Source organism: Typopeltis vanoorti, chromosome 16 (assembly GCF_054136105.1).
Source record: "Typopeltis vanoorti isolate ZY-2024b chromosome 16, IOZ_Tvanoo_1.0, whole genome shotgun sequence".
In the NCBI taxonomy this organism is placed as follows: Eukaryota; Metazoa; Arthropoda; class Arachnida; order Uropygi; family Thelyphonidae; genus Typopeltis; species Typopeltis vanoorti.
In genome coordinates, this window is record NC_143564.1 from 39,761,480 (window position 1) to 39,779,080 (window position 17,601).

The 17,601-nt window shown below is 35.9% G+C and overlaps 1 protein-coding gene across 2 annotated transcripts in view; it reads left to right on the top strand.

Annotated features, from left to right (window-relative positions):
• Positions 1 to 17,601, top strand: part of LOC150097966 (uncharacterized) — a 490,509-nt gene that overhangs the window by 13,441 nt on the left and 459,467 nt on the right. For both annotated transcript variants that reach the window (XM_090406015.1, XM_090406016.1), the window contains exon 2: positions 9,918 to 13,159. In XM_090406015.1, the coding sequence (XP_090262141.1) occupies positions 9,918 to 13,159 (3,242 nt within the window). The remainder of the gene's footprint in view (positions 1 to 9,917; positions 13,160 to 17,601) is intronic.

A 17,601-nucleotide genomic window follows, 5' to 3' on the forward strand; every position in this document is an offset into this window, starting at 1 on the left:
GTTCAGAACTCCAATCAATCTAAGTCATCTTGCAAGACTTTGACATCTTCTGCATTCACTATCGCCCTACCCAACTTTGCATCATCAGCGAACAAATGAACTGTCCCACTTAGACCCTTCCCTATATCGTTAATGAACAGATTAAACAGCAGTGGTCCAAGAACAGAACCCTTTGGCACACCACTAGTCACAGGCCGTCTTTTGGACTCTACTCCTGAATAAACTACTCTTTGATATCTCTCCATCAACCACCCAGCTATCCATCTCACCAACCCTATATCCATTCCCATATGTTGTAGTTTACGGATTAGAATTCCATGTGGTATCCTGTCAAACGCCTTTGCCAGGTCCAGCAGTATCACTGTAAACCCATTTCCCTTATCCAGTTCAGCCGTCACCTTGTTATAAAACTTGAGCAAGTTACTGAGGCATGATCTACCCTTCACAAAGCCATGCTGTCCTCTGTACAGTATCTCATTTTCATCAATCCATTCCTGTATTTTTCCCTTGACTACTTTCTCCAAGACCTTGACAACGACTCCTGATATGCTGATCGGTCGGTAATTTGCAACCATAGTCTTGGATCCTCCTTTATGCAGTGAAACTATTTTCCCTCTTTTCACGCCTTCGGGACTAAGCCAGACCCGAGACTCAGATTAAACAACATGGTCAAGGGCACTGATAATTCCTTAGCCGCTTCATGCAAGACCCGTGCTGGTATACTATCCAATCCCACAGATGTATTCACATTAAGGTTCTGTAATAGACTATTCACCTCCACTTCATTCATCACAATTCCCGTATAAACTAATGGTTCCTTCATTTTTTCAACGTCACCACCTGGATGATATACTTTTGCAAAGTGCATGCTCAGTAACTCTACTATATCGACTGGTTCAGTGAACTCTTTACCATCGTCATTCCTTAAAATCATTTTGCCATGTACAGTTTTTTCTTACTTGCAGCATATTGAAAGAACTGTTTGGGATTCTCTTTTGCTTGCATAGCTAGTTTCCTTTCATAATAGGCTTTTGCTGTTTTTACCACACTCGTTACCCTTCTGGCCTGCACTTTATACCGTTCGTGTGCCTGCAGTTCACCCCTTTCTTTAAATTCCCTCCATAGTTGTTTCTTTTTTTGCAGCTCAAGCTTAATGGTGTTATTCATCCATTTAACCCCTACTTGTTTCACTATTCGGACCTTAGGTATACAATCAGCCATAACCTCCTGTAAATGCTCTTTGACCACTTCCCATGCTCTATCGACGTCCAGCCCTTGCAGTTGTACATGCCATGGCACTGATCCAAGCAATCTCCTAAGCTTGTCATACTTGCCAGCATGGAAATTCCACATATACCCTGTTTTAATCACAAATTGCACACCTTTAGCCACCTCCCAGGTCAAGACCTTATGATCACTCTCACGAATTGGTCATATTCATTACAGTCATGAGATGCAGTTACCAGGTCAAGCACTCTCACACCCCTAGTATTTTCAATTACATGCTGTTTCAGATAGTTATCCCTTAATAATTGAATAAAATCCATTTCCTTCCTCACATGTGTCCTCTCCTCCTTCCAATCAATGTTACAATAGTTAAAATCCCCCATAATAATTATCCTCCTTCCACTCATTTCATCAATTTGTTTATGCATACCATCTCCACCATCTATTCCATCACCTGGTCTATAGCAGCACCCAACTGTATATTTTATTCTGCCAGTGTCAATCTCACACCAAATAGCCTCAAATGAGCTCCTTTCACTATCCTGCAATACTTCAATTCTCCTTGGCTGCAGTTCATCAGCTATCATCAACAACACCCCTACCCCAATTTTATTCTCTCTGTCCCTCCTAAACATACTATAACCTACACATTCTATCCCACTAACTATATCATCTTCCGTCAGCCATGTTTCACTAACGCCAATAACCTGTGGCCAGGAAGAGCCAATCAAGGCCAAAAATTCTTCCTTCTTGTTCCTAATACTCCTGGCATTAGTATACATGAATTGCAGTGATCCCTTTGTCCCACCCCTATCTTGATGCGTTATTCTAAATGTCCCATTCCCATTTTTTTGTCCTTAGTGCTGGCTCAGGTACTTTATATACATTTTTACACTCAGCTGTCTCACTGATGTCTGGATATCCACTTCCCCCCCTCCTTGGTAGTTCTAGTTTCCCTGGTTCTGCACATCCATTTTCACTTCATTCAGCAACACTTTTTCCAGTCTCCGCACACCAAGTCCATTCAAATGCAGGCCATCCATCTTGTATAAGTCCTTTCGCCCATCAAACTCATTCCACACGTCCACGAATTCCACACCACACCGTCCGCATAACCTGCACATAATGTCATTTGCGATTATGGCCCTCCTTCTAAACTCCTCTCTGTCATACCGCAGTAACAGACTCACCATTCTAACTCTGTCACTCTTTTCTTTCGCTACCTTTAACAATACTTTCAAGTCCTCTCTCATAAAAAATTTATCACCTTTCAATTCATTCGTACCCGCCACAATTATTAATTCTTTCACCCTCTGTTTTTGCACTCTAATACTCTCACTTACATCCTTAAATTTTGCACCCGGTAAGTACGATTTAGTTACACTCCCATCTATTACTCCTCTTAATAACGAGTCACCATACAACACTCTTTCCTTCATTTCGGAAACTATCCCACGCTGATAATGCCAGCAGCACCCACGTTTCCAAGTTGGGCACCCTACCAAGTGCTAACTGCGGTAAGGTTTGCTTAACTTCAGTGATCAAACGAGAACTGGTGCTTTCAAACCAATGTGGCTGCTGACTTATTCTGTTATCCATTTTCATATTTAATTTTCCATCTTAGCTGAAAAAATTATGAATAAATACTAAACATTATTAGACACATATATTCACAAGAGTAAAACAGAATAATTTATTTATTTATTATTTGTTATTTTATTTCATTTATTTGCTAATACATTGATGGGCCACCATCAGTGCGTTAGCATAATCACAAGTTGAAGCTATAACAAAGAACATTAATCCTATTTACAGAGCTGAGCCCTTGCCAGAATGTCACCATATGCATGGTTACAAAATAAAAGGAGATTATAGTTAAAGCTAGAACTAAAATTAAAAATGATTTTAAATACAAAATTAAGAAAATTTAGGTAAATGTTTGAATGACATAACATTATATTAAAAAAAAAAAAGGGTGAAAATATATTATATTGTCTGATTAAATGAGTTTAGTGAATGTGCATGAAGCATAATGATTATAGGCAATTTCATTTATTGAATTATACTCTGGAAGGTATTTAAGATATAATTAACCGAAGCAGCATGCAATTCAGAGAATAAAGGGATCAAGAGTTCTACATTTAATAATATCATCAGAGATTGTGAACAGAGGTTATCATGAAATTCCTGGTTTGTACAGGATATTATGACAGTACTACATGATAGTTTTGCATTATTACTATCTTCCCATTGGCAGTCTTTTTTCAAATTAGTTATTTTTCATATCTCCAAAAGTGTCAACTCTGGCATTTCAGTCTGCTATGGAACTGTCACCCCACCTAGATCCTGGTTTTCTAGGACTTTTTTCCCAGTCATCCAGACATTAAACACCTTGAGTCTTCTAATGCATCATCATCATCATCCCACCTGGATCTTGGTCTTCTTCTTTTGTGACTGTGTTTATTATTATAATAATAATAAAAACACTGTTATTATTATTATTATTATTATCTGAGACCTCCATGGAGTCAAGGACTCATTGAGGGAAGCTATAAATCACCCAAACCAGCTATCATACCTTCCCTTAAATTCATTCATACTAGATACACTCACTACCCCTAAGGGCAAATTATTCCACTCACTGCTTTCCGAGAGAAAAACCTAGCTTTTATCCCTTTCTTCACTGCAAATAAATTGCACTTCCATGGATTCCCCCATGTTCTCTCCTCACCTTCCATATAACGAAAAATTTCATCAGTTGATATCCTGTAACACCCATTCAAAAGTTTATAGACCTCTATCATATCACCCCTCTTTCTCCTGTTAACCAGTCTGCTATCCACATATTTGCAATCTGTCCTCATAATCTAAATCCCATAATCCATATATAATCTTTGTAACTCTTCTTTGCACCCTTTCCACAGCTTCTTATCTCCTTGCTAACCTCCCCCCCATTCTGTTTAAATAATCATACTGTATCGATTGTCTCTTTTACACATTCTTGAATGCTAATGATATCAAGTTCCCTTCTATTATATTCTTTTTAACATGATTCTGCCAATGATGTCACCCCACCCACGAGAGCTGTAAGCCAATAGTACATTAGTGCTGTGGGAGGGCTAAGTGGTTTTTTTTTTTTTTTTACATAATATGGATACTCTGCTCTAGAGACCTAGAGTATAGCAGGATTTGAACCCACAATCTATTTTTTCAAGATCAGGTAGCAAACTGTTCAGTCAACTATTCTGGCAGCAGTCTGTTTACTTTAATTTTTCTCAGAAGTCTCATCTGTGTTTGCTAGCCTTTGACAAGTTGTTTTATTCCCATCATAACTCTGAAATTAATAAATTAAAATTGGTTTGAATGTAATCTTATTATTATTATTACGGGCAACTCCAAGGGGTCCTTAGACTCATCGAAGGAGGCCTAACATCATGTAGAACAACTATTCAACATTCACACAGTATCTATCATACTTCACTTTGAATTCATTTACAGTCAAGTCCGAGTGTGTTGTGGCACCCACAACAGACTCGGGCAGCTTATTCCACTCATTTACCACTCTCCAAGTAAAAAACCTAGCTCTAACACCCTTGCTAACCACACTCTTACCAAGCTTCCATGGATTTCCCCTAGTCCTCCCACCACCAGTCCTATTCTCAAAAATATCTTCTGAATTAATCTTATAGAAACCCTTTAGTAATTTGAATGTCTCAATCATATTACCCCTTTTCCGCCTATCAACCAATTTCTGCAGCCCACAAATCTTCAACCTGTTCTCATAAGGTTCATTCCATAGTCCTGCTATCATCTTGGTCACTCGTCTCTGGATCCTCTCCACCTCCTCCCCATCAAGAAGAAACCCTGGCGCCCATATCTGGTCATAGTAGTCTAGATGGGGTCTTATCAAGGCTCGATACAGAGGAACAATAACCTGTTTGTCTCTGCTCGTTAAAGTGTTTTTCAGCAACCAAGTGATTTGATGAGCTGATTTTGCCACTTTTGCGATGTGTCCCCTGGCCTCGTCATGCGATGTGTCCAACACTCCCAAATCCCTGCCCTTGTCAATCTCCTGGAGTACAGTTCCACCAATGTGATATACTGCTGCTAATCTTTTCACCTCAAAATGCAAAACCTTGCATTTTTCCACATTAAATTGACATCCATTCTCCTTAGCCCAGACCTCCAAACTATCCAAATCATCCTGCAAAATTTTGAGATCTGAGCATTTACTATTGCTCTACCCAACTTTGCATCATCTGCAAACTAATGCACAGTTCCTCTCAGATCCTTCAATATATCGTTAATGAACAAATTAAACAGTAGTAGTCCAAGAAGAAAACCCTGTGGCACACCACTAGTCACAGGTTGTCTTTTGGACTCTATTCCTGAATAAACCACTCTCTGATATCTCTCCATCAACTACCCTCCTATCCATCTCACCAACCCTATATCCATTCTCATATGCTGCAGTTTCCTGATTAGAATTCCATGTGGTATCCTATCAAAGGCTTTAGCAAGATCCAGTAGAATCACTGTAAACCCGTTACCCTTATCCAGTTCAGCCGTCACTGTGTTATAGAATGTGAGCAAGTTACTGAGGCATGATCTACCCTTCACAAAAACCATGCTGTCCCCCATACAGTATCCCATTTTCATCTATCCAATCTTGTATTTTCCTCTCGACTATTTTCTCTTAGACCTTGACAACAATTCCTGATATGCTGATCGGCCGGTAATTTTCAACAGCAGTCTTGGAACCTCCTTTATGAAGTGGAACTATTTTCTCCTCTTTCCACCCCCCTTGGGACTACCTCAGACCCGAGACTCAAATTAAACAAAATGGTCAAGGGCACTGACAATTCTTTAGCCGTTTCTCATACGACACGAGCTGGTATACCATCCAATCCCGCAGATGAATTGACATTGAGGTTTTGTAATAGACTATTCGGCTCCACTTCATTCACCACAAATACTGTATAAGCTGTTGGTTCTTCCATTTCTGCAATGTCACCACCTGGATGATATACTCTTGCAAAGTGCTGACTCAGTAATTCTACTATATCAACTTCTTCGGTTACCTCCCTACCATTGGCATTCTTTAAAATCAATCTGCCGTATACGTTTTTTCTTTTACTTGCAACATATCGAAAAAACTGTTTGGGATTCTCTTTAGCCTGCATGGCTAATGTTCTTTCATAATCCGCTTTTGCTTTTCTTACCACACTTGTTACCCTTCTGGCCTGGGCTTTATACCGTTCATGTGCCTGCAGGTCACCTTTCTCTTTAAATTCCCTCCACAGTTGTTTCTCTTTTTGCAGCTCAAGCTTAATGGTGTTATTCATCCATTTAATCCCTACTTGATTTATTATTCAGACTCTAGGTATACAGTCAGCTATTGCCTCCTGCAAACACTTCTTAACTGCCTCCCATGCACTATCAACATCCAACCCTATTAATTATTATTATTATTATTTTATTTATTTTTATTTATTTATTTTATTTATTTATAATAATAATAATAAAATTATTATTATATTTATATTATATTATTATATAATGATATAAATATTATATTATAATGCAAGTTTAGTGTTTTGGCTATTTTCTATCTTATTTCATATATTGATGTTTTTTGTAGTTTGTCTTTTTATTGCTGATTTTCATACAGTATTTGTTATAGCAGTCGTTCAGCTTATTCCTGAAAAATTCTATGGTTTATTTAGTATTAGTCTTATTTCTAAGCCTCCATGGAATCCAAGACTCACTGTGGGAAGTCAAACACTCACAAACCACAATAACCATCATACCTTGCTTTGAGCACATTTGTTGTTGGAGCACCACCCACTTCTACAATGCATTTTGCTCATTCATTCACCAAGCAAAAAAAAAATCTCCTTTTCACTTCCTTACACATATGACCTTTGTCCAGTTTCCGTTGATGACTTCTTACTGTCGTATTACTCATTATCCTATGCAATAATTCCCCTATATCTATTTGATAATCTCTTACCAAATGAGATGTCTCAGTAATCATATCACTCCTCATCCTATCCACCAATCTCTGAAGACCACATTCCTTCAATCCATACCCATACTCAGTATTTCAGAGTCCTGAGACAATCGTGGTCATTCATCTCTGCACTCTCTTCAATGTTTCTTGTCATTAGGTGATCAGATCTGTGCACAGACATCCAAATGAGATCTAATTAGTGCCTTATACAATGGGACTGCCACCTCCTTATCGATACATGCCAGTGTACTTCACAGTATAGCAGTTTTCTGGGTAAACCCTTACAACTTTGTGATGTGATCCCTGAATTTCAGTTCTGTATCTGGGAAGATCCCCTAATTTCTTGCTTCCTCCACCACCTGAAGCAAAGTTCCTTCAGTATGGTGAGATAGCCCCATTGCCAGACAATGAATTTCTCCATATCTTTGCATGGCCAATGTTGAAAAGTGGTTAAAGATAGCAAGAATATCTGCTATAGAACAAAAAAAGATAGAATCCATGTTGGTAATCATTAATTAACTGATGGGTCTGCAGGTAGTGAAGAAGCTGGTTTTTGTTGAGTTCTTTATTATTTTCAGAAGTATTGAGTGTGAGAACACTGGGATATAAAGGCTTACTTCTATATAAGCCTTAATTCTGCCTCAATTTTTGAGCACAACTGGTGGGATCTCATCTGGACTAGGTGACTTTTGTAGACAGCAAAAGACTGCTGAGTTGGTCCATGGGTTTGAAGATGGCAGTGAATTGGAATTTGTTCAAAATCTCTGTCCAACCCTTCCAATTGAAATAGGAGTTCTGCAGACGTTTTCTCTTAGATGTTGTCAATATATAATTTAATATAATTGAATATATAATTTTAGATTATAACCATTCAGTAGTCTTTTTGCTTGATAATTTCCATTTGAAGAGATACTTTGGAGGAGCATATGATTGAAATCTACATGATTTTCTGAGATACATGAATATATATATTAGTGTGTGTGTGTGTGTGTGCATATACACATACACATTTTTTATTTTATTTTATTTTATTTATTTATTTATTTATTTTTAAATGGTGAAGTTTAGAGTATCACTCTAAATTTATTGAAAAATTCTTTTTCCCCTGACATTATTGATTTATTTTTATTTTATTTATTTTTAAATTTTGCTATTCATACCTGGTTACTTCTCTTAGAAGGGCACCTTATATATAGATAAAGACTCATTGCTACATGGGCCATTATTACTATCATTGTTTTTTTTTGCATTTCAACCCTAACTGGACTTAAGTCATCCGAGCAGTAGTACTCCTCCCATCTCCTGTCATTCCTAAAAAAAAAAAAAAAAAGTATACCTTTTACAATCGATTCCAGTTACATCTGATTCTGATAGCTAGGTTTCACTAATGCCAACAATCTTAGGCCACACGGTATTCAGTAAAGCAATAAACTCAACCCCTTTGTTTCTGATGCTCCTGGCATTTGTATATAGACATAAATTATCACCTGGCCTATTCTTATAATTAGATATGCAGTCTGTTTGGTCTTGTTGTAGAACTTTCTCTTTACCCTCCCCAGACTTACTCATAAGGTCAGAACCCAAAGCATACATTTCCACCCCTTCTCTATTTGCATAACCATATTCAAAACCAATCATATCTTTATTGCACTTGCATACCATAGCTGAACTCTCACACACAGTTTTCCCATTCCACCTTGATGATCTAGTTTCCCTCACTCTCTGCATTAGATCTCGTCCCATTAAGTAATTTTTCCAGGCTCTTGATTCCAAATTAATTCAAGTGCAAGCCTCTTATGCAAGTCTTTTCTGCCATCAGGTGCACTCCAAACATCTAAAAACTCACAACTCACTGTTTCTTTTACAATGAAAAAGCCCGTGTATTGCATCATTTACTATCATTGTAAACATTAAATATAATTTATTAATTCATATAAATATCATTGTAAATATTGCAAATATAATATAAACATTCATAATAATCAACAGTATTACCAACAGGAAATTTTTTTTTTTTATTAAACTCATTAATATTTTGCTGGTTTTCTACCCAAGTAATTGAAGAAACATTGCTTCTCTAAGTAATTGAGATTAACCCAGCAAAATGAGAGAAAATTGAAAAAAACCAGCAAAATATTAATGAGTTTAATAAATGTATTTTTTCCCTCTTGGTGTTGGTTATACCATTAAGTATTATTAGGAATAATGAACAACACCTAGGCCTTTCTTTACATATAGTGTAAACATTTCATGTAGTACCATCATATCTGTACTCTCCTAGAGGATATATATCAGGAATTTAATGATTATTCTTGTGAAAAAAAAAGAGATGGATTTAGAGAGAGAGAGATGACTGGGATAGAGAATATTACCCATCTGCAATGAGTTTTAGAATTCCATAGAAGTATCCAGATAATATTTCAGAATGATGTTTATTGATGATAAATATTCTGAAATAACAGAAGCATGTTTATTAAAGTAAACCTGCTTTTGTTATGAACAGCTATTTGTATGCATTCTAATTCATTAGAACATATACATCCATTTCATCTTTATGCAGATTTCAGTAATTTATTTGTCATTTACTTGAAATAAATCTTCTGATTTATATATATATATATATATATATATATTTTTTTTAACTATTGTTAATGTGTCTTTCATTTTCATTTTGTAGGCAACTGAAAAAAGTGGAATACCTACAAGTAAACTCCCAGTATTGAAGTTTGGCACTTGCCAGTCAAAACCCAGAGCTCTTCGACCCTCGGTTCTTAATTTGACATCAACAGTCATAGAGAAAGCAGATACAGAAAGATCAGAAAAAGTAGATTTTTCAGTCTCTATGGGAAGTGATTGTTATTTCAGCAGCAATATTCACAGATACAAAAATGGAAATAAGTGGCTTGGTGAGAGAGTTTGTGTTGGTGGTGTTAAACAAGGTATTGTAAGGTATTTTGGACCAACTCAATTTTCTGAAGGATTGTGGTGTGGTGTTGAACTAAGTGAACCAGTTGGAAAGCACAATGGATCAGTTAATGGCATACACTATTTTCATTGTAAGGAAAATTGTGGTATATTTGCACCTGTTCATAAAATAGAAATAATACCAAGTTCATTGCCCCAAGAAGAAAGATGTAACATGAAGCACAACGAATTGAATCACAGTATAAAATCAAGACTTATTCCTCCTAAAACATTAAGTAGAACTTCTCTTGAAAGGACTATTTGCAAAATTCCATTGCATCAGACACGAGAACCGGCTTCACTAAATGTAACATTTTCAAAATGTGAAAATTTAGAAAGTAGACTTCTTAATGAAACTGTAACTTATTCTAAACAGCCAGACTTTGCTACTTGTAAAGGTTCAGGGCCAAAGAGTGGACCAACGTCTCTGCCATTAGAAAGTAAATGCTGTAAACAGGAAAATACCTTAACTCGTAGTGATTCTTCAGATGCTGAGTCAACTAAGAATGTTAACAAAAATCCTCCTACAAGTCAAACTTTACTTCTTAATTCTTCTTATTCTGTTACTTCAGAAAAAGGTGGAAATGAAAAGAATATTAAAGATCTGTTAAACAGGACAGTTAGTTTATCTGACTGTAATGTTCCAGATTCTCTTTTTACAAAGGGGGATAATGATGAAGATAGTGACAAAGACTGCAGATTGAATACTACTTTTTCTTTGCAACAGGACAAGGGAGATAGTGATACTTTAAATGCTACATTTTGTATACATAAAGAAAATCAACATGTGCCAGATTTGAATGCAACGTTTATCATGGATGATACACATAATGATTTGGATATCGATTTTGTTCATGTTCTATCAACCAGTCCTACTGATCAATTTAAGGAATGTGAAGATGATCTCATTTCATTAGAATTTGATGACAGTTTGGGTATTTTAACTCCAAATCAAATGAAAGATTTTACTATATGTGCAGATCTGCAGGGGAGTACGTTTGATACAGTAAAACTGACAAAAATTCCTAAGATTGAATCTTGTGATGATATAAATGAAATTCCTGAGTATGAAGTTGCACAAGAGTCACGGGTTATATCACCAGTGGAGGATGATGGTTATCTTCTGAATAAATTGCCTGAGGATGGCAAAGACAGTATGCCTCTTACAGTTCCATTTAATGAAAATAAAGTAGTAACCACAAAACATTCTTTTTCTCTTTCAGATTTTAATCATGATGCATTTGTCATGGAGGAATTATGTGAATTTAAAAAAACAGTTGCTACAGTTCAAACTTCTACACCTTCAGGAAACAGTAATCCTGTACCTGATTCAAATCAGTCATGCATTCCTATAGAGCCATTAGAGTGCAGTCATATCACTGAAAAAAATCACTCTGGAATTTATATATCTACTCCAACTACAACTTCAGTACATTTAAAAGAATTATTGGGATGTAATTCATTAAGGGTTGAACAAAATGATATCAATGACTGTAGTAATCTGCAAGGGAAACCAAATGTTGAAATGTTAGATATTGAAAATGAAATTTTTCCGAAATGCTCTTTTATGAATGTTACTATGTCATCACCCAAAAAGTTCAATCACATTGACTCTTTTAGTGAACCTAATTTTCCACCCTGTACATTTGAAAACACTGCAGATCAAGAACTGTTGGAGTCAGAAAGGAATGTTCCACTACAACTGAGAAATTCAAAATTCACAGATGGATTATATTTGTTAGAAGAAAATGTAAATAATAATTATAATGTGCTTGATGGTAACAATGAAGAGAACAGAAATGTATTATGTAAGGATAAGGAAACATCCATCACTGTAGTAGAAGTAAGTAATAAAAGCAATAATCAGAAGGAACCACAATCTTCTGTACATACTATAGGTACAGATACTGGTTATCAGGGAGATGGAGAGGATGATATTCACAGTGAACTACTTGATGAATCATCACCTTGTGATGAAATGAGAATTTCACTTCATGACAGTTGTATAGGTACTGACTTGAGTCAAAGTGAAAAGCTACCAAAATCAGATACTATGGGTGATTCAGATTTGTTAACAGATTCTGTTGGTATTGGTCTCACAGAAAGTGAAATAGAAACTGAAGGCGAGTTCAAAGAATTTAACAAAGTTAATGAAAAAGTATTAGATCATTATGAAAGTGAAGTAAAAACAGAAATGAGAAGAGAAAGTTTATTAAATATAGATAGAGATAAGACTTTGACTAATGAAATAAATGGTAGTTTACATGAATATAAAAATATCTCTTTGACAGTTACTGCATCAGATGTGAAAACAGCTGAAAATGCAACTTCTCTAATAGCTAATCTTCAGACTGAAGTAAAAGCAAATTCTCCAGTATTGGTAGAAAAGTTTTCTTTGGTCAAAAATTCTAGTCAAGAAAAGGAATTAATCCTGGACAACAGTCTAAATTGTACAGTAAGTAAAGTATATGAAAACTGTTCAGTAAGTAAAATATATGAGAAAGGCTTGAGTGAATTGCCAAAGAATGTACTAAACAGAACAGGACACTCTCCCATTGAATATCAAAAGAAAGAATTAAAAGAGGCAAATAGGGAACTTGGTCACAGTTTTGTTGTGAACAGTCATAAAAGAAATGCTGTTTCAAAAATGAAATCAGTGATGGAAACAGATAAGAAATCATGCACATCAGAGGAGACTAAAAAGATTTTTCACACTCCAAGAAAGAGCAATAGGTGGGATGCTGTAACATCCAAAATTGCAGCAAATTTAGCAGGTGAAAAACTCAAACCTAAGATAAGAAAAGAAGTAAAAAGTAAAATTGATACAAACTTAATGGGGGCACGACAGAAAAAGTCCTTCCTGCGGTCCTCTACATTCAAAGAAAATATCTCCAAGGACAACCAAAATATTCCTGCAAGTAAAGGCTTAAAGAATACTGTTAGTAATATCCGGAGGTAATGTTTTCAAATATTTTGTAGTAAATGTATGTCTACATGCATGCAATTTCTTATATATCAGCAAACATTATGTACATATCTAGCTAGTTCTATTAACTGGTTGGGTGTTACATCCATTAAATTCTGTGAAGTTTTAAATCCATGGCACAAAACATTTTCTTAACTGATAAACTAGTTTGCATAGCATTATTTCTGGATTTTTTTTTTTTTTTTTTTGCCTCCCTCTTCCTCTTCAGATGGTATGAGGGGCAGTGCATCCATTTAAAATTTCTGCCCCATTAACACATTTTTTACATATGAACAGGACCATCTCTTTTTACTGCAGGAAATGGTAGACTTGTGTAATGATGTCCATATGTTTGTATCCCACACCTCTTATTAGTGTCTTTAGGAATTCATAGAAAACAGAAAAAGTATTTAATCTGATACAGGAAAAGTTTTTTTCCTCACAGCAGTAGATTAAGCAGTGCTCTCTACAGTGCCTTCAAACACTAAAAGAAATCAATAAAGATTCCGGTATATTTAAAAAAATAAAACATCTACCGTATATTATCGCGTATAATGCGAAAAAAAATTCGCATTATATGTGGATCCTAAAAAAATATAACATCTTATTAGACTTGCACACACAGTATATACTACCTAATGCCTATGCAACCAAATCTACTTGACCCACTCGCATTCTGTGACCTAGTGCACATTGTATCTGCGCATAAAGCTACTTACATTACTGGCATTATGCGCAGATACGATGTGCCCTCTGTCGCCGAATGATAGAGCAGTGAGATAGATAGGGCACAGTTAGGTATATCGGTTTAACCACAGTTCATTTTAATTATTATTCATTAAACAAAACTAGCCTGAAAATGAGCCAACAGAAACGTAATCGTTCATCTTTTGAAGCAGGATTTAAATTGCGTGTCATGCAGTTTGCAGAAGAACATAATAACAATGTTGCTATGAGAGAATTTGGTGTAGCAGAGAGTAATATTAGACTTTGGCATAAGCAAAAAGACAGTCTTGAAAAATTCCCCAAAACGAAACGTGCCCGTCGTGGAGATGTGGCATCCTTTCCAGAACTCGAAGAAGAGCTGAATGAATGGATTTTGATGCAACGACAAGATGGCATTATAGTAACAAGAAATGCAATTCGTTTTCGAGCTCTACAACTCAAGAATGGTAAATTCAAAGACACACCAGGTATTTCATCTTTTCTTGCTTCGCCTGGGTGGCGCAACAGATTTATGGAACACAAAGCATTAACATTACGACACCGAACAAAAATTGTGCAGAAGTTACCAAAGCAGCTTGAAGAAAAAGTGCTGTCCTATAAATTTATCATAAAATTACGGAAGTGTCACAGATATGAACTTTCCCAAATTGGCAATATGGATGAGACGCCCATGTACTTTGATATGCCTGGGAATTGAACAGTAAAATCAATTAATTTGTGAAAAGGGTGTCTTCATAAAAACAACGGGACATGAAAAAACACATTTTACCATTGTTCTAGCATGCATGGCAGACGGAACCAAATTAAAGCCAACAGTGATATTTAAAAGGAAGAAAATTCCTAAGCATATGAAATTTCCACCAGGTGTAATTGTTCGCGCCAATCAGAAAGGTTGGATGGATGAAGAAGGTGTACAATTGTGGCTGGATCAAGTATGGAACATACGTCCAGATAGCTTGTTACGTCAACAAAGCATGCCAGTCTGGGATATGTTCCGGGAGCATTTAACAGAGGCAAGCAAAGAGAAAGCACATGAGCTACGTACAGACCTAGCAGTCATACCGGGTGGTCTAACTTCCGTTTTGCAGCCGCTTGATGTCAGCTTGAATAAGCCATTTAAAGATCACTTATGTGAAAAATGGAGAGAATTGATGTCATCTGGTTTGGTGAAGATGACAAAGGGTGGGAATTTTCAGAAGCCTGAGATCACCCTAGTCACCAGCTGGGTTAAAGAAGCATGGGATTTGATACCATCTGAAATGATTCAGTGCTCATTTCTTAAATGTGGAATAAGTAATTCAGTGGATGGATCCGAAGATCAAGTCATGTACGAAAGCGAGGATGATGCACAACAAATTGGAGAGCATGAAGACGATGATGACAACTGCTACACTGATGACGCAATCCCTACAGATGAATTTATAAATGAAATGTTTGATGACTCAAAAGATGAAGAAGAATTTAAAGGATTTTGACATTTTGTTTTAAAATAAATATTTCTTTCGTTAATTCGTATTGTATTTTGACATTTTGTTTTAAAATAAATATTTCTTTCATTAATTCAGGAGATCATTTCTGGCCTATCGTATTGTATTATTTATAATGTTATGGAACAAGATTAACAAATCGCATTATACGTGGACATGGCATTTTAGGGCTAGTTTTCAAACAAAATTTCTAGTTCGCATTATACGTGGATCACATTATACGCGATAATATATGGTAACATATTACTGATTCTTGAAAATTTTCAGTAAGAGAAAATAATTTGCTTTGCTGATCTTCTTTCAACTGGAAATACTACCCATTTCAATTTTTAGGGGATGTTGCTTTTGGGGCTGGGGGATATCTCAAGAAACTGTGCACAAAGTAAAGGATAAACATTGCAGGCTGTTTTTTTATCCATACCACACATGACTTTCAGTCCTATAAATAATTGTAACAATTGTTTTTTCATTGGACCTGGTAACCTAACTGCGTAAATATTTTGTTATGCATAATATTCTTATGAATATGAGTATTATGTATAATCAGATATTTACTAAGTTAGGTTGCAGTTGTTCATTGGATGTCTATAGCAGCCATCTGCTTTATCTTTCATCTGGTCAGCGGGCATCTGATGGAACATTTGAGAATTTTTCATTTCAGAATTTTTAAAAAATTCCATTAACTTTCTGAAATTCCATAAAAGAACAGTGCATGTGAGTTGGAAGGAACAACAATACTACGTTAAAAAATTATGTTGCATTTCGATTTCCTCATTAAAAAAATAAATTAAAGTTAATACAGTGGATTTTTTTAAGTCACTCCATGGCATTAGCTTTATCTTTCTGTAAAGAAATTAACATGCAACTGTAATTTTCATCCCCTTTACTTATTCTATTTCTCATATACATTATTCTTGTAATCATGTTTCCACAAATAAAGGATTGCTGCAAAACATATAGTACTTCAGTGCTGTGTGGTCAAGTTGTTAAGGAGAAACCTATTGGTGGGTTTCTTGGACAGCTGGGATGTAGTCCTTGGTCAGCACTTTGTGAGGACAGTTGCTCCAAAGAACAGAGGTAAAAGGAATGACAAGTGACATGAATTTGTGAAATAATATTTGGTTTACAGATCAAGTATTGATAAAATTTATTAACTCTACCAACTAGTTTTGCCACACTTTAACTGTTGGCATTTTCAGGGAACTGACATATAGGCTTAAAACAATCTCACAATTATGAGTAACTGTAAAACTGACAAGAATAATTACAAATAAAATAGCATCGAACGTGAGTGAAACACGTATCGCGTGTACAAGGTTAGCTAGCTGTTGCTAATTTGTGTTAAAGTTCATTTCTTGTATTTTTAGAGATCTAATTAGGGTTTTCCATATCTCTGGGAGTATAAAACCTCGATTTCTGTTAAGGTTAACAGTAGAACAAGCAACTGTGGCTGCGTCTTTGAAAATTCTTGAATGGTAGTTTTCCTCTATGTAAGGGGAACAGCTTTTGTTCCACTCGATGACATGGTTAGTTGTAGAGAAATGAGACGATAGGCCATAAAACAACAGACAGGAGATCATTTCTGGCCCTATCGTCTCATTTCTCTACAACTAACCATGTCATCGAGTGGAACAAAAGCTGTTCCCCTTACATAGAGGAAAACTACATGACACTACTACCATCAACACCCAGTAGTGTCAACTGCACACCACCACTAGTGTATGTGAGGCCCTTTTAATGTTGAAGTCCCTCAAAGAAGATGACTTCACGATTTAGGTATATATGGGCTGCAGAATCAAGCTTTAGAAATAGTCATTGGTTATTAGAATTCAGGTAGCAATAAATATAGCAATGAGATTTTGATTCAAAGCAGATCAGTAAGAGAAGATTCTAGGTTTGATAATCACTGGGACATCTCAGATTTGTTTCTAACAGATCTGGATGTCAAATGTGACAAAGTATAATTCTTGTGATGAAAGGAATCAATCTGAGTATGGTTCAGATAGTTTAGGTGAGCACTGACTGTTGGCACTGCCAGCTGAGATTTTGTGAGCAATGGCAGGCTTGTTTTTAGATGCCTGTAAATGGCAATGCACATCACTTTTGTGTTAAGGCCACAAATGTTGATAAGATGCATTTTTTGTTGTTGTTGTTGTTGTTGTTGTTGTTGGATTTTTGTTGCAGATTTTGGTTTTTGTCGTTGAGCTGTATTTTTATTA